The sequence below is a fragment of the Brachypodium distachyon genome, chromosome 4 (genome assembly GCF_000005505.3).
Source record: "Brachypodium distachyon strain Bd21 chromosome 4, Brachypodium_distachyon_v3.0, whole genome shotgun sequence".
NCBI lineage: Eukaryota > Viridiplantae > Streptophyta > Magnoliopsida > Poales > Poaceae > Brachypodium > Brachypodium distachyon.
The window spans coordinates 13,794-40,157 of NC_016134.3; the positions used below are offsets into that span (position 1 = coordinate 13,794).

The 26,364-nt window shown below is 50.6% G+C and overlaps 2 protein-coding genes and 2 long non-coding RNA genes across 4 annotated transcripts; 3 read left to right on the forward strand and 1 right to left on the reverse strand.

Moving 5' to 3' along the window:
* Positions 1 to 5,882: 5,882 nt before the first annotated feature.
* On the forward strand, positions 5,883 to 9,861 carry LOC100839754 (probable ethylene response sensor 1). The gene is made up of 6 exons (XM_010238648.3): positions 5,883 to 6,213; positions 6,511 to 7,452; positions 8,363 to 8,731; positions 8,817 to 9,083; positions 9,256 to 9,383; positions 9,488 to 9,861. Exons 2-6 carry the CDS (start codon positions 6,547 to 6,549, stop codon positions 9,720 to 9,722), a joined length of 1,905 nt encoding a protein of 634 aa, XP_010236950.1. The 5' UTR covers positions 5,883 to 6,213; positions 6,511 to 6,546; the 3' UTR covers positions 9,723 to 9,861.
* A 183-nt stretch (positions 9,862 to 10,044) lies between these two features.
* LOC100844730 (G-type lectin S-receptor-like serine/threonine-protein kinase At5g35370) lies at positions 10,045 to 13,845 on the forward strand. The gene has a single exon (XM_003579026.4). It carries the CDS (start codon positions 10,829 to 10,831, stop codon positions 13,616 to 13,618), a length of 2,790 nt encoding a protein of 929 aa, XP_003579074.1. The 5' UTR covers positions 10,045 to 10,828; the 3' UTR covers positions 13,619 to 13,845.
* A 5,768-nt stretch (positions 13,846 to 19,613) lies between these two features.
* LOC112268894 lies at positions 19,614 to 23,300 on the forward strand. Its single transcript, XR_002960401.1, has 2 exons — positions 19,614 to 22,752; positions 22,822 to 23,300. It is a non-coding gene; the product is annotated as an uncharacterized LOC112268894 (long non-coding RNA).
* A 981-nt stretch (positions 23,301 to 24,281) lies between these two features.
* LOC112268763 lies at positions 24,282 to 25,251 on the reverse strand. Its single transcript, XR_002960204.1, has 2 exons — positions 24,969 to 25,251; positions 24,282 to 24,892 (listed from the first exon to the last, which is right to left on the reverse strand). It is a non-coding gene; the product is annotated as an uncharacterized LOC112268763 (long non-coding RNA).
* Positions 25,252 to 26,364: the final 1,113 nt, after the last annotated feature.

A 26,364-nucleotide genomic window follows, 5' to 3' on the forward strand; every position in this document is an offset into this window, starting at 1 on the left:
AGCAATTTAGTTAAAGCAAGCATGCATATGTAACAGAGAAATAGATTCTTTTGCTGTTGCTTAGCTATATATCGCTTTCCTCTCTGCTCACCCATGCCATGCACTCCCAAAATGGAACTTGTATGTATGTAGCTCTTAGTGTCGTTATCTGGCCAGCTCAAAATATGTGGTTTAATTCGTTCAATTCTCTTGGAATGAGATGCAGGAACAATTGCTAGTTCCATTGGGTAGCCATGTATATGCATTGCCATTTTATTAGCTAGGATGCATCTCTAGTTATATACTCCGTAGTACTATGTGGAGCTGTACAAGCCAAAACGGTTTTCCCCAGCTTAGGAGCGAGTCCACCTAGCATCTCAGCCACTCGTTTCATCAAGATTCGAAAAAAACACTTGGGAGTCACTTAGGCGGCCGAAGTGCAGGTAGCGCATCTTCAGACGGCCAGAGCTGCGACGGGCGGACGGCACTGCTGCTGACCGACGGGCGGAGGTGCTGCGAGCGGCGGGCGGAGGAGCTGCGACGAGACGGCGGTTCTGCGAGCCGCGGACGGAGGTGCTGCGACTGACGGACGGCGGTGTGATCGGCGGGCAAGGAGCTGCGACGGGCGGACGCCACTTCTCCACGCAAGGCATCCTGCCAATGTTTGGCTGCCTAAGTGGGTCCCACCGAATCTGCCGAAAATGAGTGGCTGCGGTGGTGGGTTGACGCGCTACTAAGTGTGGGAATGAGTTTTTTGTACAATTGCTTATAGAAAAGAGCAATTGGACTCACATATTTTACACCGTTGTTGAAGTGCAAATTAACATTGAAATCTTGGCAAGAGAATCATGCCCGTATGTGCACCGTGCAAAAAGAACATGCATGGCTCAATTGTTCGAAGATGCATGTGTTGCAATGAAGAAGCGGTTAATTGGGGGGCCGGGATCGATTGATCGGACGGCTGTATATATGTGCAAAGTTTTTGGGATATGAAAAGACGTAAAGATCGACGTCAGGAAGAAGAGGGCCGGGGGATCTTGCGAAATCTGAGGCCACGCTCAATGCATATCTATCTGTCAGGTCCTCTATATCTTCCTCTTTTGGACCAACACCCATGCATGCATTGCACAAACTCCGAGGCAGACCGACGAGATCGTCCTAGCCACAGTACGCCGCGGATAGAAAGAAGATCATCAGCAGGACAGACGTGTCGATCTTCCAAGGTAAAGCACACCAGCAGAGCTAAGCTATATGCAATTGTGATCCAACGACGGAGAGAGAAGCAATTCAGAATCTTATCGCCATCTTATCCATCGATCCTCGTACTATACCTAGGTAGCCTCAACTCTTTAATTCTCTCCTACCTCCTTTAATTTAATTGGTTTTCCATGCACCTTAGAGCAAGATTAATAGCTATAGAGCTGGCTGTAAGCATTGCCATGTCACTACTACAAAACGGTGCATATGTGACAAGACATCAGTGAAGGGCGTTTCGTGCCCCGTCACTGATGACCCACATCAGTGACGGTCGCGTCCACGTCCGTCACTGATGACCCGGTACGTCCCGGGATGCCCGTTAGCAATGGTCCAATTTAAAAATCTGCAAAATTCACAAAAATAAACACCAGTGGCTGGCCATACAATTGCACCCGCCACTGATGTTCTATAAATTGTCAGGAGTACTAAGAAGCACGGATCCGTGTGCTGTCACGCTATTGGCTGAGCAACAGAGGAACCGGATCCACGGGCCCACATCTCTCCCTGCCTCCCGATATTTTCTCCTTTCCCCGTCGCCATCCCTCCCGATCTGACTTCCCCATCCTCTCGATCTCTTTTCTCTTTCCCTCCTCTTTTCCAGCCGAGCGGCGATCTCCCCTCCTCCTCCTCCTCCTCCTCCTCCGGCCATGGGCTCCCGAGCGCTCCTCTCCTCCTCCTCCGGCCACGAGCTCCCGAGCGCTCCTCTCCTCCTGCTCCGGCCACGGGCGCCCGCGCCCCTCTCCCTCCTCCTCCGACCACGGGCGCCCGAGCCCCCTCCCTCCTCCAGCCGCGGGCACCCGAGCCCCTCTCCCTCCTCGTCCGCCCGCGCCGCCACCCCTCTGACGCCGGCCCCCGCTTCCCCTGCCGGCCCCCGCTTCCCCTGCCGGCCACCGATGACGGACAGGGCCGGATCCGGCAGCCCCCGGCCTCGCCCCACCGGATCATCTCGTCCTTGGCCGGGTTCACCGTGCCGCTGTTGAAGATGGACTCCAGGATCAGGATCTGCTCCGGCTTCGGAGCCCACCGAGACCTCGCAGCCGGCTCCGCCCCCTCGCCGCACCCTGCGCGCTGGGTGGGAGCTTGGGAGTGGTGCTGCTGGTGATCCATGGAGCTAGGCTTGGAGAGATGCTCAAGGCTACCCGGCAGTCCGGCATGCAATCCGGCATGGTTTTCTTTCCTCCCTCTTCCTCTCTCACTCTCCCTCTCTCTCACACATGCAGTCCGGCATGGAGTCGACGGCGCGGTCAAGGAGTCGACACGATGGTCAAGGAGTCGACATGACGGTCATGGAGTCGACGGCGCCATCATGGAGTCGAAGATCTTCAGGTCAGTCTCTTACCCCTCTCGTTTCTCTCTTTCTGCAGCCCCGGTTTCCCCCTCACTCTCTCTTTCTCTAAACTCTGCAGTGGATTTTTAGTTTGTACTATATGCAATTGGGACAAAAAAAATCAGGGCTAGCATAATTATATGCTAGCCGTGAGCTTTTTTTTAATTACGCTGAAACATCATCAGTGTCGGTTCCTAAGGAACGACCGCCACTGATGCGTTGCACATTAGTGTATCCCACACAGTAACAGATAGTTAGTGACAGGCGGCCTACCCATTACTGATGAGCGTTTTTGTAGTAGTGTGTCATCTTTAAGTAGTATAATAGCCAGCATGTATAGTAAGTTGGCTATAAGAAACACTACTTTATTAATAGCAGGCCCACATTACAGTCTCACAGGGTGTCTAGGAGCACGTGTTGCAGCTTGCTACTAGTTAACAGCCCACTTCTCTTCTCTCTCCTCTTCTCTTTCCTCCAACTAAGCATCAAAATAATATTTTAATTCTGTTAGCCAGCTTATAGCCCACTATTATTCTTGCTCTTATATAGTTCTTGGCTTGCATTAATTAATGACATTTTTATATGCCTATAGATTTTGAAAAATTGCAACAAAATCATGTATGCATATTAGCATATATGATCATTTGCAAGATGAAAAACAAATCTCAAATCATGCATGCATGCATGTAGACATTCGGGTGACCTACTAGAAAGAAATGGCTTAAACCTTGCATTGAATTGAATATTCAGACCATTTTTATTTAACTTAGTGGCGCTTACAAAAAATAATTATTAAACGGTGTTGGCAATTTCTGAAAACGATTTAGGCACATACATGCTTGATTTTTTATTTATTTTTTGTGTGAGTAGCTTGATTCTTAAAAATGTCCATAAATTCTTCACATAAAAAAAGAGCCTTTTGTGTCCTGGACAATACCTTTTGTGTCCTGGACAATAAATTAAATACAAGTTTTCATGCTTAAAATTTGTGATTTTATAGAACTAACTTTGTCTCTTTTTATAAGGTACTACTCCTAGAAGACTGAAACATAGACATGTAAAGAACTTTACATGCTCCTAGAAGACTGAAACATAGACATGTATGATTTTTCTTGCGGGTTTTTTACATTGAAAAAAGGAATAGTTTTCTTCCTAAGGGCATGTGCTTCTGAGTATACCTTTGAACTTCCCATTCCCATGCTTTTTGAATTTAATTCTTTCTCCTGGATTATATAAATGTATGCATCTGTGTGCATTGACACGAAAGAGTCAAAAGAAATCTAGCTTGCTTGCACTTCAATTCTTAGTCTCTAAGAAACCACTTGTACACTGCCCCGCTCCACTTTAATTAAAACTTTTAAGGCTAACGTCACACACAATACATATTGCTAGGATGCATTATCGTATATGCTTTACATATTTTAAAGAAAAGCATGCGTAAGTACGTGCAACACATTTGGACCGTGCTAGCTAGGTATATCCATGTAAACAGTCCTCCTCCATATAACCATATGTATACTTGTGTAAATAATTGGAGTTCTGTATGCATATTTAAAAATAAAAATAAAAAATTGTGCGTGTGCACTTGAACTCTAAACAGAAAAAGAGTTTGCACTTAGCATTGGGCTAGCTTTTTTTTTTTTGAGAATCGCATTGGGCTAGCTGGGCTACGAAAGTACTAGTACCAAGTGATGCCTGGCTATATTGGACCACCACAAACAAAAGGGCATCCGTGGCATTTAAGATGGGCTGTTCTTTTCCCATCTTGAAGAATGTATGCTAGTGTTGTCTGTTAGTATTAGTCTTGGAGGAATAAAAACACCATGATAATCTGAGATCAAATCATGTAGCAGAGGGCATAATCTGTTAACGAGGCATTTACTCCCTCCGATCCATAATAAGTGTCGCTGATTTAGTACACTTATTATTAAATCAGCGACACTTATTATGGATCAAAGGCAGTATGTTACAAATGGAGATTGGTCCAAAATCACTTTTGATTGAATAGTCTAAAATCACTTAGCTGCACGGCCTATTTGATCTTTGGAATTAGGACAATGTTAGTGTCGTTTACACCTAGGGGCATCTGACCTTTCGCAAAGTAGAGCTCCACAACTGAAGTGACCAGTTGTGTTGGCATGGGAAAAAACTCGATGGCAATTTTCTTTCAGTAGCACCGGGAGTGAGTGTGGGTGGCCAGTGTGTCTCGTGTGCGGTCTTTTTTATTGCGCTATGGACATTTGTTGCGGTTTTCGTCTGGTTCTTCATTTAATTAACTTGGTAATTATCTTCTTTCTAATTAATGGATTGAGTCCTTCCGGTGATCAGGGAAGCATTATGTCACCGAAGCTTCCTGGGCCCAATTTTAGAAGAGATTTTCCTGGTCATTGATCAGCTGTGTCTTGACTCTTGTTGTTCATCTGGTCGTTGACAATAGCTTGTGTAATACACTAGTAGTGATCAATCCTGGATGGATATATCAATGTATTTAAATGCTAATTACTGCATTTGATCAGTATTACATTACATCACATCCGGCCAAAATGCTATAAAAAGGACTTAGCTTCACACAAATCACAAAACGGGCATCCTTAATTTCTCCTCATTAACTAGCAGCATCGAGCAGCTAGCAAAGCAAAGATGAGATCCAGCGGCCCCCTGACGAAGCTTGTCCTCCTTACCCTTGCGTTCCTCGTGATGGCAGCACCGGCAGGTACTACTCAGATCATATACTACTAGCTAATCGTTCCGATAACACTCATCCGGCAAGGCAAACTAAGAATTAACTTACGGTCTGATCGATTGATTATGCAGCAGAGGGTGCTTGCTGGGGCAGGATCACTTACCCAAAGACAGGGTGTGATCCTCGAAGCTGCCGTGCGACATGTGCCATGTTTTTCAACCAGACTCAGTGTACCAATGGCTGCACTTGGAGGTTTGACTGTGTCCAGGCCGGGGGCTGCAAATGCACAGTCTGCCCCCCTGCCACAATTAACTAGATCTACTACTCCTAATTAAGATGGATCGACTTGGCACCATGTTTACTTGAATAAGAAAGAAAGAAAGCGTCAATCTCAAGTGAAATGAAAAGACTGGGACTATATATCATTATATTGTGTTAACTTTTCGTGCACATATGTTCAATCGATTTTCCAGTGGATCGGAAGTAAAATTTCCATCCCTCCATATTAAAATTTCCAGTGGATCAAAGTTTCAGAATTTATAAAAAAAAATATAAGAACAATTTTCTACGCTGCAAAGCAGCTTAAAATGAGTGACCAACAAATGAGGAGGTCAGTTTTATTTTATTTTTGAGTGAGGGAAATGGGTAGCTCTCTTCTCAGTTACTCTCACTCCGCATGCCATGGCGGCTGCCGAGTTGACCACACGCCTAAACTCAACCCACCACCAGCAGCTCTCCTCTCAGTTACTCAACAGCCGTCGCCGCCGACGCGTCGATCCCCCGCCCGTCGCCCCGCCATCGCCGCTAACCTTCTTCCTCCGTCTGGTGCATCTCGCTGCCAGCCCCCTCGCTCCGTCGCTCGTCTTCCTCGCTCGACCGCCGCCACCCCTCCATCCCCATCCCGCTGCCGCCGAGCGCCGCAGGCCCCTAGCTCGTCTACCTCCTCGCGCGAGCGCCTCCACGGCAGGTATCTATCTCCCCTTCGCTCCCGACCTCCCATCACCCCACCAACGGATCCCGCCCTTTTAGCTCCCCGTTTCCTCTCTTGCTTCAACCTAGCAGCCGTACCTAGTTAGATTTCTACAACTTTGCACTCAGTGTGTATGCATCAATCAACCTTTCGTATCATGTATGTACCCAAATTATGACATGTTTGTTATCCCTCTCGGTTGAATCTATCCTTTTTGGCTTTAAACTTCATGCTGTCCCAGAAGATTGCTCTCATACTCGGGATTGATTCTCCAATGTGTTTTATCTTTTCTAGGGGAGGAATGTAATGCCCGTACAACTCGTGATTTAAATGGAGGGCTGTGACTGCATTGAACCGTTTTGGCCCACCGACGAGCTTCTCATCAAGTACCAATACATCTCAGACTTCTTCATTGCCCTTGCCTACTTCTCCATCCCTCTCGAGCTAATCTACTTCGTCAAGAAGTCATCCTTCTTCCCTTACCGATGGGTTCTCATCCAATTCGGCGCCTTTATAGTCCTTTGCGGAGCCACCCATCTCATCAACCTCTGGACTTTCACCATGCACACCAAAACCGTAGCCATCGTCATGACCGTCGCAAAAGTCTCCACCGCTGTCGTGTCTTGCGCTACTGCCCTCATGCTTGTTCATATCATACCTGATTTGTTGAGTGTCAAGACGAGGGAGTTGTTTCTCAAGAAGAAGGCCGACGAGCTTGACCGAGAGATGGGTCTCATACGCACGCAGGAGGAGACAGGGAGGCATGTCAGGATGCTTACCCATGAGATCAGAAGCACGCTTGATAGGCACACCATCTTGAACACTACTCTGGTTGAGCTAGGGAGGACACTGCATCTGGAAGAATGTGCGTTGTGGATGCCATCACGCAGCGGTTCAAGCCTTCAACTGTCTCATACGCTGCGCCACCAGATTCCTGTTGGCTCATCCGTGCAGATTAATCTTCCTGTTGTCAATCAAGTCTTCAGTAGCAACCGGGCGATCATAGTGCCCCATACATCTCCTTTGGCAAGGATCCGGCCTGTTCAAGGGAGATATGTCCCACCAGAGGTGGCTGCTGTGAGAGTCCCGCTGCTACATCTCTCAAACTTCCAGATAAATGATTGGCCCGAGCTTTCGGCAAAAAGCTATGCAATTATGGTTTTGATGCTCCCATCTGATAGTGCCAGGAAATGGCATGTTCATGAACTGGAGCTTGTCGAGGTCGTCGCTGATCAGGTTACTACACTTTCCCCTGAATTCTTCAGTCATTCATAGCGTATATTCTCAATCGTTTAGAAAGAAAAGAAAAATCCAAATAGTACTGCTAGAGCTATCAGCATGCTTCCTTTTCCTATTATGTGGTCTCCTGTTGTTTTTTTAAGAACATCTCCAAAGTTGAATGATAGCTAATATAAAGTTTGTTCACAGTTGCCTGAGGATTAATTGATTTGTGAAAACTGCCAACAGCAAGAGGGGGATGTTTTGGGACAAAGCATAGAGCTGTTGAGTAGATGTTTGTATTATGCTCTAATAAATAGCTAGCTATACACTAGTGTAGTGCATGAAACTATAAACAAGTCTAGAACATTTGTACAGCTTGACTGGATTGGAAAACTTGTACAACCATGTTTTGTGGTTCAGAATATGGGGTTATTTCATAATTTAAGTTGAGGACATATCGTCAGCCTGTAACATATGTTAAGTGAAGCATAAGTTTTTTTCTCCATCTGGATGGGGTGAGCTTAAATTTATTTGCAGTTATAGCGGTAGCATCTAATGAATCGACCTTCTCATATGTTCAGCCTCTAACAAAGGTTCTAGCTAATATCTGTTCTTCGACTTCTTTCCTCTCCTTGGTGATGGGCAGCTATTGTATTTTCTAATGAATCCACCTTCTCATTTAGTCTTTTCCTTCCTGATGCTGTATGGTTCTGTATTTTTTTTCTCTCATCGTTGACATATAGATAATGTTTTTTCTATATGAATCATTCTCTAGTTTTTTCTTTTTCTGTTTTGAAATTTTTAGTCCTTGGAAATTTATTCTGTATGCAGAAAATTTTGTGCTGCATTCCATGTTACTGTATACGTAAAAGCTATGCCTGCTGAACTAGCATTCTACAATGCTCTGATATGGTGCTCTGTCCAGGTAGCTGTTGCTCTTTCTCATGCAGCTATTCTTGAAGAGTCCATGCGAGCACGCGATCTACTCATGGAGCAAAATGTTGCCTTAGATTTAGCTCGGCGAGAGGCTGAAATGGCAATACGTGCTCGCAATGATTTCCTTGCTGTGATGAATCATGAAATGCGAACCCCAATGAACGCAATAATAGCCCTTTCCTCCTTACTTTTAGAAACTGAACTTACCCCTGAGCAGCGCCTAATGGTGGAAACAGTGTTGAAAAGCAGCAACCTTTTGGCAACACTCATCAATGATGTTTTGGATCTTTCGAAACTTGAGGATGGAAGTCTTGAATTGGAGATAAGAGCATTCAATCTTCATGCGACTTTCAAAGAGGTCCGCATAGTTGCTCTCCCAACGACCTGATACATGTGATGTATAAATTTTATTCTAATCTGAAAATTGCTCTGTGGCATTACAGGTAATGAGTTTCATCAAACCGATTGCAGCTATCAAGAAGCTTTCTGTATCGGCCATGTTGTCCCCTGACTTGCCTCTATCTGCCATTGGTGATGAGAAGCGGCTCATGCAAACTATTCTAAACGTCTGTGGTAATGCTGTTAAGTTTACCAAGGAGGGCCACATCTCACTGTTAGCTTCAGTTGTGAAGTCTGACTCTTTAAGAGAGTTCCGAACCACTGATTTTCATCCAGTTGCAAGCGATGGTCACTTCTACGTAAAAGTTCAGGTAAAGATGTACATATCGTAGAAGCTCGACATTCTGATCAATGGAGTAACTGAGAACAGCATATGAGGGGATTACAGAAACCCTGAAGTCGCACATGAGGCCTCGATTTAGAGCTTATTGGCCGCCTTGTTACCGCATATAACAGCTAGCCTCCCTTTGTCCTTAATTTCAGGTTAAAGATACAGGGTGTGGCATCAGCCTGCAGGATCTATCCCATGTATTTACAAAGTTTGCTCACACACAAAGCGGAGGAAACCGAGGGTATAATGGCAGCGGTCTTGGGCTCGCCATTTGCAAGAGGTATTTCAATGCTTTTAACTAATTCATGGTGCGAAAGACGATGTGTGGTCTTGATGGATCGATGACATATCTGTGAAAAATCTCTTGTAAAATTCCCTGGGCAGGTTTGTGAGCTTGATGGGTGGGCATATATGGCTGGAGAGCGATGGGGCGGGGAAAGGCTGCACGGCTACGTTGGTCGTGAAGCTGGGTGTGTGTGACGCCGCGGCGTATCATCAACCGGCGATCCCTCTGGTGTGGCCGAGCCATGTCCGATCTGACCCGTCTGGTCCATCAGCACTGAAGAAGGAAGATAGAGTGCTTCCTTGTCTTGAACCTAGATACCAGAGGAGTATATGACATGCGTTTTGTTGGAAGAGAGATATTGTCGACTTTGTGCTGCACATATAATGTACAAGAAAGACAGAGGATGTGATTAGTCCGATGTTGCTGCGCGATTAATATAGTGCATAACAGCATTAGGATATGATTGCAGGAATTGATAAAATGGCAGAGTTACATCTCATCTGATGTATTGTTGGCAAGGAAGGCGACAAGAGCATCTAGTCTAGTGTTCATGCATGGTTAAGAGTTGAGCACGATCTCATCTCATCACATTCACACCACGTATAGTTGAAAAGTCAAAAAACACGGCTAGGCCAGCATTTGGAGCTATGGATATGGACAGGCAAGCCCAATTTGAACTTTTCTTTTCTTAATAATTTCCTTTTCTTTTGCTGGAAGAAGAAAGATGGCAACTTGCAGTGATTAATAATAGCTCCACTGTTCATCCAATCTGAATATGTATCTGTAATCCCCCCCAACCCCAAAAGCTAAGCTGCATATTCCTCCGCCCTGACAATCAACTTAAATTTGGGTTTCCTGGAAATGGATGAAATCCATTTGAACTTCTAAAACCCCTGGCAGTAGGTTCTTTTCTTTGTGCACCCTAGTGTTCCTAGGATGACACTTGTGCATCTCCTGACAGAGCAAATGAAATCCTGAAGAAAATCATATCTAATGGCCGGCCGGGGTACATTAGAAAAATCACAAGGACATGTATCTACAGTATCTATCTGCGGTGCATCTTGAGCCAGCCAGCTGCAACATTCAAATGATTCGATTTTGATATCCATATATTTGAGATTCAGTATGATATCATAGAAAAATCTGTATTCATACTTATTTGGAGTAGTACTATTTTGCAAGGCAGGAGTAGGGAAATACTAGAGTATGATGTGAGAGAGGATGGATGATTCATGCATGTGAGATCAAAACAAGGACTCAAATGGATCACTCCTGCAGCATTTATTGTACTCTCCCCATTATTCTTCGTGTAATTAAACTCGGCCGTCCATGTCCACTCCCTCCCTCCAGCTCCAAGGTCAACTCTACCCCTCCTCCTTTGCTTCAATCCTTCTTCATTGATCGGTCAAACAAACATCAAGCTTTATGCCGCCAATTCCATGGCGCTCCCTCCTCCTCTCCGTCTCCTCCTACAATTGTTAGTCGTCTTCCTCGGCACCGGCGGTCCACTCACCGCCGCGCGCACGGTGCCCGTGGAGTTCTTGTACCCGCCCTTCAACCTGACCTACATGCACTACATCGACACCAACGGCGTCTTCCTCCTCTCCGGCCCCAACGGCACCTTCTCCGCCGCCGTCTACAACGCCGGCTCCGGCGGCGGCTCCTCCTTCGACAGCCAGTCCCGCTTCTTCTTCTCCGTGCTCCACGACAAGTCCCGCACCCCCGTCTGGACCGCCACCGCCGGATCCACCATCCTCCAGTCCATCACCCTCTCCCTCACCGCCAAGGGCATGGCGCTCTCCTACCCCGCCGACCCCGACCCGGCCTGGTCCACGCCGCCGCTCGCCGCGCCCGTCGCCTCGCTCCGCCTCCGCGACACCGGCGAACTCGCGCTCCTCGACGCCGCCAACGCCACCCTCTGGTCCTCCTTCGACCGCCCCACGGATACCCTGCTCCAGGGCCAGAGACTCCCCGTCGGCGCCACGCTCACGGCCTCCGCGTCGGACCAGGACCTCTCTCCCGGACCTTACCGCCTCCTGCTCACCCCCAACGACGCGCTGCTTCAATGGGCACCGGCATCATCTTCCTCGGCGCCGGCGAACGCTTCTTCCTTGGTCACCTACTGGGCGCTCTCCTCCGACGCCGGCGCCGTGCAGGACTCGAACCTCAAAGTCGAATCCATGGCGGTCAACGCCTCCGGGATCTACCTCCTCGCCGGCAACGGCAGGGACACCGTCCTCAGGCTTCTCTTCACGCCGCCGCCATCTTCCTCCTCCGCAAAAGTCCTCCTCAAGGTCGGCTCTTCCGGCCGCCTGCGCGTGCTCAGCATGGCCATCTCCCCCACGGCGGCGCGCGCAAGCTTACCATCCGTGTGGGAAGCTCCGGGCAACGACTGCGACCTCCCTCTGCCGTGCGGATCCCTCGGGCTCTGCACGGCGGGCACCGGCAGCAACTCCTCCTGCATGTGCCCCGAAGCCTTCAGCACCCACACCACCGGCGGCTGCTCGCCGGCCGACGGCTCCACCACGCTTCTTCCAACGGACGACTGCGCCAACGGATCATCGTCGAGCTCATACACGGGCCTGGGCGACGGCGTCGGCTACTTCGCCAGCAAGTTCGCGGTGCCGGCGACGGCCGGCGGCGCGCTCCCGGCGTGCCGCGACCTCTGCTCGGCCAACTGCTCCTGCCTCGGCTTCCACTACAGGAACTCCTCCAAGTCCTGCTTCCTCATGCTCAACCAGATCGGCTCCGTCTTCCGCGTCAATGCCGATTCCTTCTCTTCCACCGCCGCCGCGGTATTCATCAAGACAGTGCCGGCGGCGTCGCGCGGCCATGGCCGTGGGTCGTCGCGGTTGAGCTCCATCACCATCGTATTCGGCGTCGTGCTGCCGACCGTGGCCGCCGTGTTCATCGCCTTCCTGCTGTACGTCATGGCCAAGCACTGGCTCAACAAGCGCGGCGGCAGCAATGGTCAGAAGAAGAAGAAGAAGAAGAAGAAGAAGAAGACGAAGCACGAGAGCAGCGAGGGGTGGCGGCGCAGCTGGTTCATGCTGCACGTGATGTCGTCGTCACGAGCGTCGTCCAACGTCCCGTCGGAGAAGGACACGGAGGAGGATAGCGAAGAAGAAGACGACGACCCGGACGCGGTGCTCATCCCGGGGCTGCCGACCCGGTTCACGTTCGACGAGCTGGAGGCGGCGACCAACGGGTTCAAGCGGCAGATCGGCTCCGGCGGGTTCGGGTCCGTGTACCGAGGCTCGCTCCCGGACGGGACGACGGTGGCCGTGAAGCGGATGAACAACCTGGGCACGCAGGGCCGGCGCGAGTTCCTGACGGAGATCGCCGTGATCGGCAACGTGCACCACGTGAACCTGGTGAAGCTCCGCGGGTTCTGCGCCGAGGGGCCGCAGCGGCAGCTGCTGGTGTACGAGTTCATGAGCCGGGGCTCACTGGACCAGTCGCTATTCGTCTCCTCCAACTCCGGTTTGGCATGGCCGGAGCGGGTTGGGGTCTGCGTGGGCGCGGCGCGCGGGCTGGCGTACCTGCACTCCGGGTGCCACCGCAAGATCCTCCACTGCGACGTGAAGCCGGAGAACATCCTGCTGGACGGCCGCGGGGGCGTCAAGATCGCCGACTTCGGGCTGGCCAAGCTGATGAGCCCCGAGCAGTCCGGGCTGTTCACCACCATGAGAGGCACCCGAGGGTACCTCGCGCCGGAGTGGCTCATGAACGCGCCCATCACCGACAAGGCCGACGTCTACAGCTTCGGCATGGTGCTGCTGGAGATCGTCCGCGGCAGGAAGAACTCCAAGCTGCTAGATGACACCGGCACCAGCAGCGGGGCGTCCGATGACGGCGGCAAGGAGGAGCGGAGCAGAGGCTACTTCCCGGCCATGGCGCTGGCGGTGCACGAGGAGGAGGCGTCGCCAGGCTACTCGGAGCTGGCGGACCCGAGGCTGGAAGGGAAGGTGGACGCCGGCGAGGTGTCGAGGGTGGTGAGGGTGGCGCTCTGCTGCCTGCACGAGGAGGCGTCGCTCCGGCCGGGGATGACGGCGGTGGCGGCCATGCTCGACGGCAGCATGGAGGTGTGCGCGCCCAGGACGGACCAGCTCTCATACCTCAGGATGTACGGCCGGGCTGGCACCACCGCCGGCGCCGGCGCCGCCAGCAGCAGCACCTGGTCGCCGCCGTCCTGCGTCTCCGCCCAGCAGCTCTCCGCTCCCAGATGACATATTATGCCAATCAGTATTACTATGAATTTTCGAGCAAGAAAATTAAGATGCCATCTTGTTTGTCTGTGAATACAAATTCAAATTTTGATGCCGGCTTAGCTGCTTCTCTTCTTTTGCCAGCGAAATTAATTTGTTGGCAATGAATATGTATGGTATCTTATGAAAAATTAAGATGCCTACATCCAAAACAAGAGTTTCGTGCTATAAATTTAAATCTGTCGCAATATGCCGGGCATCCTTTATCAGAACAAGACAAGTCCACATATGCATCTTCTAGCTAAGAAGAAGCGATATTGCGAATTGAAATATGATCGTACATGTCATCCCTGAAGAAAGCTGGACCAATTGAAATCAGTGTCAACGCCCAACTGCACATGACGTTTTCTACTAGAATAAATAAATAAATCACATGTGAAAAACTGCCCATTGGCCATTGGCTTGTAGTAGGTGCCTGCATTTGTTGAAAAACTTTACATTTCTTGCTTTTCCGTCTGAACCTACGCCTTAAACAAATTGATCCATATGCATACGCAAGCAAGGCCAGCCAGATTATTTTTTTTTAACAATGCTGCTAGCTGAGTCACTGACACGGCATAAGTAAATAAATTAATAAATAAGAGCATCTTTCTTAATCGTGCAGTACATCAGACGAGTACAAAAAAAATGGAGCTTCTTTTAGTTTAGTACCTTTTTTTAGGGACTCTTAGTTTAGTACCTTATCATGCCTTGGTTTATTATTTCATTCCAGTTCTTCTGCCCAAGATTGGGGTTCCCAACATTTTTTTTGACGGAACTGGTTCTCGACATTTTCAGTGCCTCATTTGGGATTGGTCTAGAAAAGGACTTGCATTTTGGACAGTAGTACAGCTTTAGAATGAACTTACAAATCTCAGCTAATTAATGTTGAAGAGCATCTCAAAATAAAATGTTGAAGAGCAGCAAGTTTTTGTTTTTGCATCAAAGCTTTTGACTCTTTGGGACTTCATTTGTTAAGCCCCCACCCCCCCCCCCCCCCCCCCTTTTTTTTTTGCCTCCATATCACTATTGCTGCCAGGAGTGCGTAATGTGGATAACGAGACACCACGTACAGATCTCTCTCTCAAAAAAAAAAAAAGAAGGAAACTTTCCTCTTCTTTCTTGCTCATGGTTTTCAACAATTTTGCAAGCAATTGCGAGACGTACCAGTGCAACAAATTAAACAAAAAGTTATTCAAGATCATTGCAGGGTACAGTTAACAGCCAATCAAGTCTGCAACTGGAGCGGAACACAGTAATTAGCCATACATCGATCTACTAGCGAAATTCACAGATCTCTCAACCATCCCTTGCTCCGACTAGGATGGAATGGATCAAGTAGTAGCTAAGCTAATACTAGAGGTAATGAAGTGGATCAGAACTCGCCGCCGGGGAATCTGCCGGAGAGGGCCATGGCGAAGAGCAGGACGGCGATGTAGAGGAGGATGACCATGAGCTTGGTGCTGAAGAGGGCCAGCACCAGCTTCACCATGAACACCAGCAGCAGCAGATTGAACACCAGCGTCAGCGCCACCTCCAATTCCAAAGCCATCCAACACGAAATCGCTCAATTGAATATTCCCCAGACCCAGAGCTCTCTTGATTGGGCTAACGATGATGACGATGAGCCGAGACTGGAATTGAAGGAAAGGAAGCAACCTGGAAGCAGCACACCAAGAGAGAGCGACGTCTGTTTGCCTACCACCTGCCTGCCCCCCTCAATTCTTTCTTACTCTCTTTTTTCTTTTTCAAAGCGCAGCTAACCACATACGTAAATGCGGCTCAATTCTTTCTTACTAATTCCACTACGTCACGATTTGACATATACAATTTTTGCGAAAATGACACAGATCTATTATATAGGTTCATCAGAAATACAAAGCAACTCAAATATAATAAAAATTACATCGAGATTCTTGAACCACCGGACGACCACTACCGCCGCCAGAACGAGCCGATGACGTGCCGCTGTTGCCGCTCCTGTACCGGAGCCGGCTTGACCTTGTCGATGACAGCCGGAAAGTTCTCGTGCACGTGCCCCTAAGGACCAGCGTCCCGGAGCTGTAGGCGTCGTTGTCGAACCCTTAAATAGATCCGAAGAACCTGACATTGTATCTCACCAACGCGCATGCACGGCAAGAAAACCTAACCTCGCCACCCCGAAGGGGCGATAGGAACTACGCCGGTGCTCCACCGATTCCGTCTAGACGGACGAACTCGAGGTGATTCGGAGCCCAGAAGACCATTAACTCGGTGACGAAGCGTCGCCATCCGCCAAACGCCGCCTCCACGAGGACCACACAATCTTCCACACGCCTCCCGACAGTGCGAAGCACCACCGGAACGAGGCCGAGGCTGGGAACCTTATTCCATGTCGATGACAACGCCATCGTCTCACCGCCGCTAATTCTTGACAAATGAAGAAACCTATCAAAGACCTTAGATCAGGAAAACTACAACTCCCACCGGTAGATCGAGGCCTTCTTACACACCCTAGCCGACAGAGCCGGTGGAGGAGGAGAAGGCCGGCGATCTACCGGCGGAGGAGTGACGGCTGAGGTGGGACCCTAGATGGGTTTTCTAGGGTTTTTTCTTTTCTTGGAGAGACGGTCCTACGCAATTTGACATATACATGATTCGTCACATTCACAAACCTTTTAGAAGCTAAATCTTTTCGACGAATTAAATAATATCGATGGACATATAGAGAATTTTGTGTGCCGGAATGGATATTTTGCTGCGTATCTTCCCACTGTGGGTTGTATTTCGACGGTAATTTCTGGCTCCGTCGGCTTCGGCGAGGCGCTTACGCCAACGCAGGGCGTGGGCAGCTGGAGGCGGCTGTGGTCGGGCACCCGCTGCCGCGCCCGGCGTCCATGCCGACGCCGCTGCCCACGACCTCCGCATCCGGGTCGGCATCCGTGCCCAGCGTCCAGCTCTCTCCTCCTCTCCCGCACTCCCTCCCTCCCTCCCTCTCCTCACCCGCGCACTCCCTCTGCTCCTCACCCCTCGCGCCCAGGCCGGCCCCCTCCGCGAGCTCGCCCGGACTGCTGCCCCCGAGCTCGGCCAGCTCGCCCCCAACTCGTCCTACCCCGCGCGCTCGCCCGGGCCAGGCTCGGCCCGCTCGCTCTTCCCCGCGCTCGCCCAGTGCTCGGTCGCTCCCCGCTCGCCCCCCACGCTCCTTGCCTCGCGCCGGGTTGCTCCTGGAGCCGCCTGATGGAGGACCAAAACGAGGGGAAGGGGGCCGGCGGCGGCCCCTTTAATAGCCACAGAAAGTCCAGCTTTTTTACAAAGAACCCCCCGCAAGATTCGAGGGCACGGAAGGACCCCGCAGATTTTTCAGAAGATCCCCTGGCAACGTTTAAAACCCTGGGAAGGCACCTGATTTTATCAGAAAAATCACTGCAAATACCAGATATGCGAAAGAAAAAAAATGAGAAAAAATTAATAAAATAATAAACGGACAATCTAACAATAATAAAATAATACCCGATCCTAAATTGTTGATACAAGAATTTAGCATCGGAGGGAGTAACAAGGTAATAGACGCACAGCTTCTCTTCAGGCCTCCACGATCTGGTCGCCGCCAAGGGCGGCGAGCACGAACTCCTCGCGCAGCGCCGGTGACATGCTCTGGAGGGAGCCGTCCATGGCGTTGGGCCTGCCCAGCGCCTTGAGCGCCAGGTGCGCCGCCTTCTGTCCAGAGATCATCATCAATTAAGCAAGTGAATTGAAGTTCATGCACGCGAGGAAATGGAGCAGTGACAGCAATGGCGGACTACCATGCTGGAATCGTCTCCGGTATTTCTGCAGCAGCGGATCCATTGCCCTCTTGCTCCCTCGCCGCGATCCGGGTGGGCAGGAACCGGTCCATCATCACGCCGCCGCGGCGCGTCGTCGTCCCGGGAGAGCGTGTCGCCACTGCACTGCACTAATCCGCGGATTAAATAAAGGGATGCGCTTGGCTCCTTCTGCTGAAATAAATAAAGGGCACGATTCCTTGTGCTCGGATTCAGTGCACGGTACTCCCTCCGTCCAACAACATGGGACATATTAGATTTCGGTTGACCAAAAATTTGACTACAAATTACTTCATTAATATGTGACTAATGTGCATATCCATAAGCAAGTATTCTTAAATACAAATATTATGGATATCAATCTTATGTCATATAATTATATATCTAAAGAGTAATTTGCGGTCAAAACAATGATAAAAAAAAACTAATACGCTTCGGAGCCAGTAGCTTAATTGCTTGGTGGTCTAGCCGTTCACGACGTGGCGCGAAGCGGCCAAACTGAACTGACAAGTTGCTATGTTGTCAGTTGTCACTGCATGCATGAGCGTACAGAAAACAAGAAGCAAAAGCGAACAGCAAATAAAGAGTGTACACGTACTACTACTGCTGCTGCTGGAACATGTTGTAACTTTGCTATATACCAATTAAGTGGAAGCATGAAGCAGGTAAGGGTTTTGATCTGGCTGCTGGTTGCATCGTCGGCTGCTAAAAGGAGGAAATAAACGAAACGGTCAGAACATCCATCCTCCCCTGCTACCACTAGTCCACTACATTCTTCGTGCTCATCTGATTGCATGATTCCATTATTGGGTCGTAGCAGACTAGCAGTATAGCATCATCAGCGATGACAAAGTGGCCGTGGTCTCGCGGATATCTAGGGTGTGTTTGGTTGCGAGGCAAGGTGGGATGGGATGGTCCCGTTAGTCCCTGTTTTTTGGGATAGGACCGTTCTATTTCGTGTTTGGTTAAGAGGGATAGGTCCATCCCAATTCTATGTTTGGTACGAGGGATGAAGATATTGGGATGGATGAACACCGTTAACTATAGTAGGTGGGTCCCATCTGTCATTTATAAATGGACCCCACCTGTCATGGACTATGATTTTTTTTCACAACCTTATCTTCTTGGCCTATCTTCTTCCCGTGAGCACGCGCAGGGAGGCCGGTGAGCCCGGTGAGCTCACCTGCGCGGCCCGCCGCCCAGGGAGCTCGCTCGCCGGCGGCCGGGGCGCTCACCTGCGACGGCGCGGCGTCGGGGGAGCTCACCCGCGATGACTTTCTCCACGCTTCTCTCGCCGGCGGGCGCTCGACCCCCTCCTCCGCGTCAGCAGGAGCTAGGCCTCCTCCTCCCCGCCCCTCGTCGGCGGGCGCTTGTGCCCCACCTCCGAGCAGACGGCCCCTCGTCCCTCACCTTCGAGCCACGCGGGCGCTCGTCCCTCTCCTTTGCGCCGGTGGGCACTCGCCCCTCCTCCTCCGTTGCGCCAGTGGGCGCTCGTCCCGACACGCTCGAGCTTCCGTGCGAGATGGCGTGTCACGCTGTGGACGAGGGACGACCCCGTCCGCCAGTTTTGGTGGGACGAGGGCGTCCCGCGTCTGGAGGGGATATTCTCCTCCAGGGATGACCCCATCCCACCTGTCTTCGAACCAAACACATAGACGAAGTGGGATCGTCCCATCCCGTCCCGTCCCGTCCCATCCCACTTCGTCCCTCCATCCAAACGCATAACAACCGGTTGGTGACCATGTGTCGGATGGACGCCGTTATCAGTAGCCGATGGGGCGTCCGCGTCGCGTCAATAACTGCCATGCAGATTGCATCGACACACGTCGCTTTATATTTCTGCTCGCTGCCGCGAGCGTGGAGATCAGGGGAATGCCACCACCGACACTGCTGCCTTCTCTTCCCCTTCTGTGACGTCGGCGACCGGCAGCGCTCGCGATGCTCGCCGGTGGCTCGTGCACGGCCAGGGCACATCCTCGAACTCGCCGAGCTCCAGACACGGAACGCCTTTTGTCTCGTTTGGGCGGCAGAACTCACCCGTGATCCAATTTGGGCCACAGGCCGATTCTCCTGGGTCATTTTCGTGGCCCGCGTGGAGCTTAACTCTTGGGCCGCGGGCATCTGCTCTCACTGGGCTTGAAAAGCCAGGTCCGAAATAGCAATTCCTATCTATAAGATGTCTAGAAGACGTCTTATCCTTTTGGGGCTCGGTCTTATCCCCATCTACAGTTTCCCGAGGCGAAAAAGGGCGAGTGCGAGGCGACCGTGGTTCCTGGCGGCGATTCCGCCGGCTCTCTCCCTCTCCGGCGGTTGGTCCGGCACCGGAGAGGATGGGGAACCGGGGAATCGCCGTGTGGGTGTATATAGGGTAGGCTTTCTTAGATCTAGCTCTAGGTTTTGCTCCCTGTCGGATGCGGCGGCGGAGCTTCGTCTTTCGGTTGGGCTGTCGTGGCTCTTCGCCGGCGAATAAGAAGTCGTCCTAAGTTGCGCTGGGAGCTGGAGCTCTGCGTGTTCGTCTGGTTGGCGGCCGCGGCATCAGCTCTTCTGCGCCTGCTCCTCCTCCTCCTGCTGACTGCTGCTGCTGTTGGTGGTGAGGTGATGAGCTTTTTGTTCCTTGCCGGCGATTTGGGTATGTCTTCTTCCTTGAATCTTCCGGTGAGGAGTGTATGCCAACTCGCTCAGAAACCGGGTTGGGTTTTCGTTACCACCTTCTTTGGTGGTTCTAGTCCCCTTCGGGGTGATTGTCGTCCGGCGAGCTGAGGTCCTTAGCGGAGGCGTCAGATTCCTCAGTGCTTGGCGATGTGATTTGGCTGGGTCGTTCAGTGTTCTCAAGGCATGTCGGAGTTGATGTGCTGCTCAAGACGGCAACAAAACTCTACTTTCCATTCCCAGGGAGGCGGTCGGCTTCAAGCTCTGCGCTCCGGCCACCGGCAGCGATGAAGACCGGTAGAAGTTTACAGGGACTAGTTTGTAATTTTCTTTTCTCTCAAGGGAGTCCTTGTAAGATTTGGGCTGTAACCACCAAGTTGTTTATATGAAATATAATCCCGGTTTCTCAAAAAAATAAAATTCTATAGGACGTCCTACTCATAGTCATGAGCACTGTTTGAGATCTGTGCAACCCTAAATCGGAGGATGCTTGTTCATCTCTGTTCAATCCTCTCTCTCCACTCGGGCCTCCTCGAGTGGCACCGCCACCGCTCCTCTGGCTAGCCATCGCCTCCTCCTCCCGCCGGCCCGCCGCCGCCTCCCTTGAGTTTTTTTTATTTTTTGTTTTTAGTTTTAGATTTTTTAATTTTTAAAAAAGAATCTAGATATTTTGCACAAAATAAAATGTTGCATAATTTTTTTTTGAATAATATTCCTCGTAATATCTCAGAAAAATATTCTAGAAAAATATTTTGAAAAAATGTTCCGGAACAATATCCGGGAACATTTGATTTGTACCGAAAAAACGTTCCTGAACATTTGATTTTTGTTCCAAAAAAAGTTTCTTTAAAATATTCCAGAAAAATCTTCCGGAACATTTGATTTTGTCCCAAAAAAATGTTCCAGAAAAACCTTCCGGAACATTTGACTTTATCTCGGAAAAATGTTCCAGAACATTGGTAGAGAACATTTATTTTGAAACGAATATTATTTTGCTTTCTCATGATGGGCCTATTTAGGATAACCTAATGGGCCTAAATGGGCTGTCCTACTCATAGCAATGAGTAGGAGGACATTCTATGGATAGGAGGTCCGATCCCCTCCACGCCTCCAAGTCCTTCTCCAAGCCCTTGCGGGTCCTCTCCTTGATTCCTCAGCATAATATAATCATTAGGTAGCAATCTATTCTCAAAATCATAAAAAGAATTGCTTAGGAACGAGCTCACCTCTAAATTTAATTGTCGCGCGCGAACTCGAGTGATTGGACCTTGTATGTCCAGCGGAGTGTGTATCCGAAGGAGTGATGGCCTCATCAAGGTAGGGGTGTGTTTAGTCTTTTCTGGCAAGTTTTCGATGGCTCTCATCTTCGACTTGAGCGAGTTCCCCGTGGGGCTTCGGATCCCTGGAGTTCTCCACCGACTCGCAGGGAAAGCTGTCCTTGACCGATGTTGGCGTTTACTATGCCACTCTTAGATAAGATCCGCAAATGCAGCACTTGACTCGGGAGTATTCCAGAGTATCGATTTCCACGAGGAAGCTCAATGGTATAGAATAGTCGAAGATAAGATAGGAGTAGTAGATAAATGACCCACTATACTTAAGCAGCAGGGGGATAACTAGATCGGTTTAGGATAAGATGACACTGGATAAAACACTACCCTAGGGTAGAGCGGAGAGAGCTGCTGGGAGGACAGCGAGTTGAGCTAAGGTTCCTATACTCTACTTGTACAGAGAGAAAAGATACGCCAGAGAGAAGCACAGGAAAGCCAAGAGAAAGAAGGGCGGGCTGTCAGGACGACCTTCTCCTACTAACGGGCAGAATCAGTCTGCCAACCACTAAGCTCAACCCAACTACACCAAGTCTAAAGTGTGGATTTCAAGGGATAGACAGGGCTGTCACCGTCTGTTGATATTCCGAATGCAGCCCTGGGAGTGCTGGGTTCACCTCCGTGCGGCACAGAAAGCAGGCCGACGCCCACCCTGCAATCGGCCCCACGGCACGTCGCCGCACCGCCTCCAGCAAATCGGGCCAAGGCGACGGTGCGCACGGTGCCCGGGGGCCGCGGCGGCGGCCAAGTCGTCGGTTGCTGGCCAAGAGCTCGGCGGCGCGTCGTTGCTCAGCGTCTCTACGGCTTCCTCCGGCCTGTCGTCGTGCTCGGCGCTCCTGCGCGCCGTCACCGACCAGCCGCCCTCGCCCCTTTGCTGTGCCCCGCTGCTGCCCTCGCTGCGGATGCCGCCATCGTCGCTATATTTCGGCAGCTGCCGTCGGCGCCGCGGCCGAGGTACGCGCGGCCTCTCTGCCGCCACCGTCCGTGCTGCCCCTCCGCCGCCGCTGCCCGTCGCTGGGCCCCGCCGCCACCGCTCGCCGCCTCTGCGCCCGTGCGCCATCGCCGCCGGCCGATAACTCCATGCCTCGCCGTCTTTGCCCGACGCCCCGCGCCCCATGCGCCATCACCGCCTCCGCCCCTACGCCCTCCGGTGGATCCAGGGCGCCGGAGCAGGACTGGCATCTTTGGCTGCGGGCCAAGGACAATAAGGAGAAGACATGCGGCACCACGGCACAGAGCAGCGGTGGCCCATGGTTGCCGGGCATGGGTGATGGAGGAGAGGGGTTGCTCGGAGTGCTCCGTGCACGCAAAATTTAATCAGCCCACGCATGAAAGATAGGTATTGTGCCGCATCATTTTGATGCCCTTGCATATGAGCGTGGCCATTCACCCTAGTTTTCTAATGTAGCTTGAAAAGGCACTGCAAGATATGCGCTGCGAAACAGCTGTTTCATATAAAGGTTTCATATGAAGCCAAAATGTCTGAAGCCCTAACAGTGATGGAGGCTGCATAGAAAAAAATTGAACAAGCTGAAGAGAGAGTTCTTGCAGCAAAATCATACGCCGGCGCGGGAGGGCTACGCGCGGTCGGGACTCAGCGGGAGGCGTCGGCCGAGCAGCAGCAGCAGTGACCGAAGCCCGCACAAGAGGCGGGAAGCTCTGGACCGAATGAAGTGGCAGATCAGTAGATGTGTGCTTGTCATTGTGTAGCGAGGTTTCTTTGTGTCTGAACAATAATCTTGCATTAGGAACTGCACGAACTTGCATGTTGTTCTACTTGTACTCCCCTGCTGATATTTTCTTTTTTTCCTGGCGCCTCCATTCTAAAATGTATGCCACCGTTGATTTTTTTATATGAACTTTGACCATTCGTTTTATTCAAAACAATCTTGGTGTTCAATATTTATTTATTTTCCTAGCTAAGTTGTTTCCATATAAAAGATAGTGTACATGTAGTCTTCAGAGAGCAAATTCATCCACTATTTACAATGATCACAATTATTGATTGCAAATTTTTTTAGGTTGAAAGCACATATGTTTCATGCAAATAAACTTACAGTGAAAAACTGACATCATACTGTAATGCCGCATATCGAGTAACCAGAATGTTTCAAAGTGTGATGGTTTCTTATGTTAAGCACTGACTGGATTTTATTTGCCACATCCTAATCAGAGGAAGTGCGCATGCAAGTGAATGTCGGGCTTCCTATAGAGAGTTGAGATACTATCACAATCATACGGAGATAATGTCTGCTTGGTGCATGCACATAAGAGTGCTATTGCCAGTTAACTTGAGGAGTAAATCTTCTCTTTGTACATTTAATCCAAATTGTTCTATGAAGATTCTGCTTTGTCTTTTTAGTTTGATACATGTAACCTGCTGTCCAAAAAATTGTATACTTTTACATAGTCTATCCAATATCCTTGGTGTATATATGTATTCTCATAGATGTCAATGCACATATATTACTTAAGATATCATTGATACATTCCTAATGATGACCATATCTTGAAGCAGTTATTTTGCAAGTGTTTCAGCCTGTCAAATAATAGTACCTATCTGTGCAAACTTTCAGTCATCCCGTTGCAACTAAATACTCTATATCTAAATCGTGCGAGCTGGAGCTGAGTGCAGCTCCCTCCAAGCTCGGACGCGCAGCACAGGGCGACACGTGCCCTCTCGGATGTGGCCGCGCTTGCCTGGGGAAGAGTCTCCCGTCCACCTGCGTCCGTTCCGTGCAGTGGGCCCAGCCAACTGCGCTGGTTCGCTTGCGTCCTGCTTTCTCTCCGCCGTATGTCGCCGGTGTTGGGATAAATCACTCAAATCCCTCTTTTTGCTCTCTTTTTAGTTTGACTCACACAAGCGTATGAGATAACACAACTAGTATATCACATAATATATTGATCTTCTAATCTCATACTTACTTTTGTTACAAGGTCTATGCCCCTTTCTTTTATGGGGTCACAAACCGACCAAAACAAACCGACTCGAAACAAAAATAAATAAATACAGCTCACAGCTCGCTGCCAGCTGCTTGACAAGGTGTTGTAAAATCCAACTTTTTTTCAGAGTTGCTGCCGACATGCAGCCTTTGTATAGCCCTTTCACATCATCGTAGAGCCAAGAGCCAACCTCCACGTGCATGCACTAGCACTTCTCAAAATCCAACTTGATTTTCTCCTTGTGCTGCGCACCACCTACCAACTAAGCTACTACATACATATACCTCATTAATTTCAACCAACAAGATTAAGCTAACAATCATCCCCTAATCTTGTCATGTCAACTACTTAAATTCCGATGCAGATGACCTGCAACATATCTTGCACGCAGCACTGCAGCCTCGCGCCACAGTTGGTATCTCGCCACTCACGTCGTCTCGCACGACGCCTCGACATCATACCCTGCGTGACTCCGGATGAACGTCTCGCCGGCTTCGTATGCATCACACGCACGCCTTGCCGGACCCTACAACATGCTACACCTAACTACATTCAGAATTAGAGAAAATAACAACGATGCAGATACATATGAGGACCAAGATTAAATCTAACAGCCGGCGCTGCCGTCGTCGTCGTTCAGCGTCGTCCCATTCAGTCCCGTGTCGGTGCGGGTGGGCCCGGCCACGCCGGAGCTGCCCGAGGCGGCCGCGCGGAAGCTGCCCCGCCTGCGATTCGTCGTCGCCGACCGTAACGACGACCTACCCGGGTGTCCGCACCGTCCTTCGTGAGTCCGCTCTGTGCTGGTCCTCCTATTATCCCGTGTTATTACATTGGGCTCTCCTCTGCTAATCTACCTCTTCTTGTCACGGTACCAAGCGTTGCCAGTAACTTTAGTCCCACCTCGATAATGGGAGGGGGCTACGAACAACATATAAGAGAGTAGCCACTCTCCCATCAGTCCGGGCTTGTGATGAGGGGAGCTCTTTGCTTACATGGCTGTGTCAGATGCGCATGAACGCCTGAACACAACACGAGTGTGTGGAGTTGGGCTTGGAACGTTGAGAATTGGTATTAGAGCCAGCATCGCCATGCCTGCATGGGGCGCTTCCTAGGGGGATGTGATGTCACGGTACCAAGCGTTTCCAATGACTTTAGTCCCACCTCGCTAGCGGGTGGGGGCTACGACCAGCATATAAGTGAGAGTAGCCACTCTCTCATCAGTCCGGACTTTTGGAACGAGGATGGCACTTTGTTTATATGCTGTGCCGGATGCGCATGAACGCCTGAACACGACACGAGTGTGTGGAGCTGGGTCTGAGACGCTGACAATTGGTATCAGACCCAGCATCGCCATGCCTGCCTGGAGGGCTTCCTGGGGGATGGGATGTCACGGTACCGAGCGTTGCCAGTGACTTTAGTCCCACCTCGCTAGTGGGAGGAGGTTATGACCAGCATATAATGGAAAATAGTCACTCTTTCATCAGTCCGGGCTTTTGGAACGAGGATGACTCTTTACTTATATGCTGTGTCGGATGCACATGAACGCCTGAACACGACACGAGTGTGTGGAGCTGGGTCTGAGACGCTGACACTGTTGCTGCCCCCTGCCCACACCCATCCGTCTGCCGCCCGCTTGTTATTCGCATGTTGCTGCACGCCGGCCTGCCTTGTCCCGTCGGCTCGCGGGAGGGCCACCAGGAGGTCACGACGGAGGTGGCGAGGAGTTGTAATTGTGGAGACGTTGCTCGCCACTGATGACGCGGAAGCTGAGGATGTGGGGCTATCGCCGAGGATCCCAATGCCTTGCTCCAGGTGGTGGTGAGGAGGCCGGAGACGATGGTGACCAGAACCCGCACCGGTACATCGGCATCGACCCCGGTGTCGCCGCTCTGGTTCCGGACCGGCTCCTCGCAGCGAGGGCCAGGCTGAGGTGTGTGAGCAGGCGCCGGAGCGAACTGCAACTAGGAGCAAGTCCAGGAGTCACGGGGCCCGGGTCCAAGGACCATCA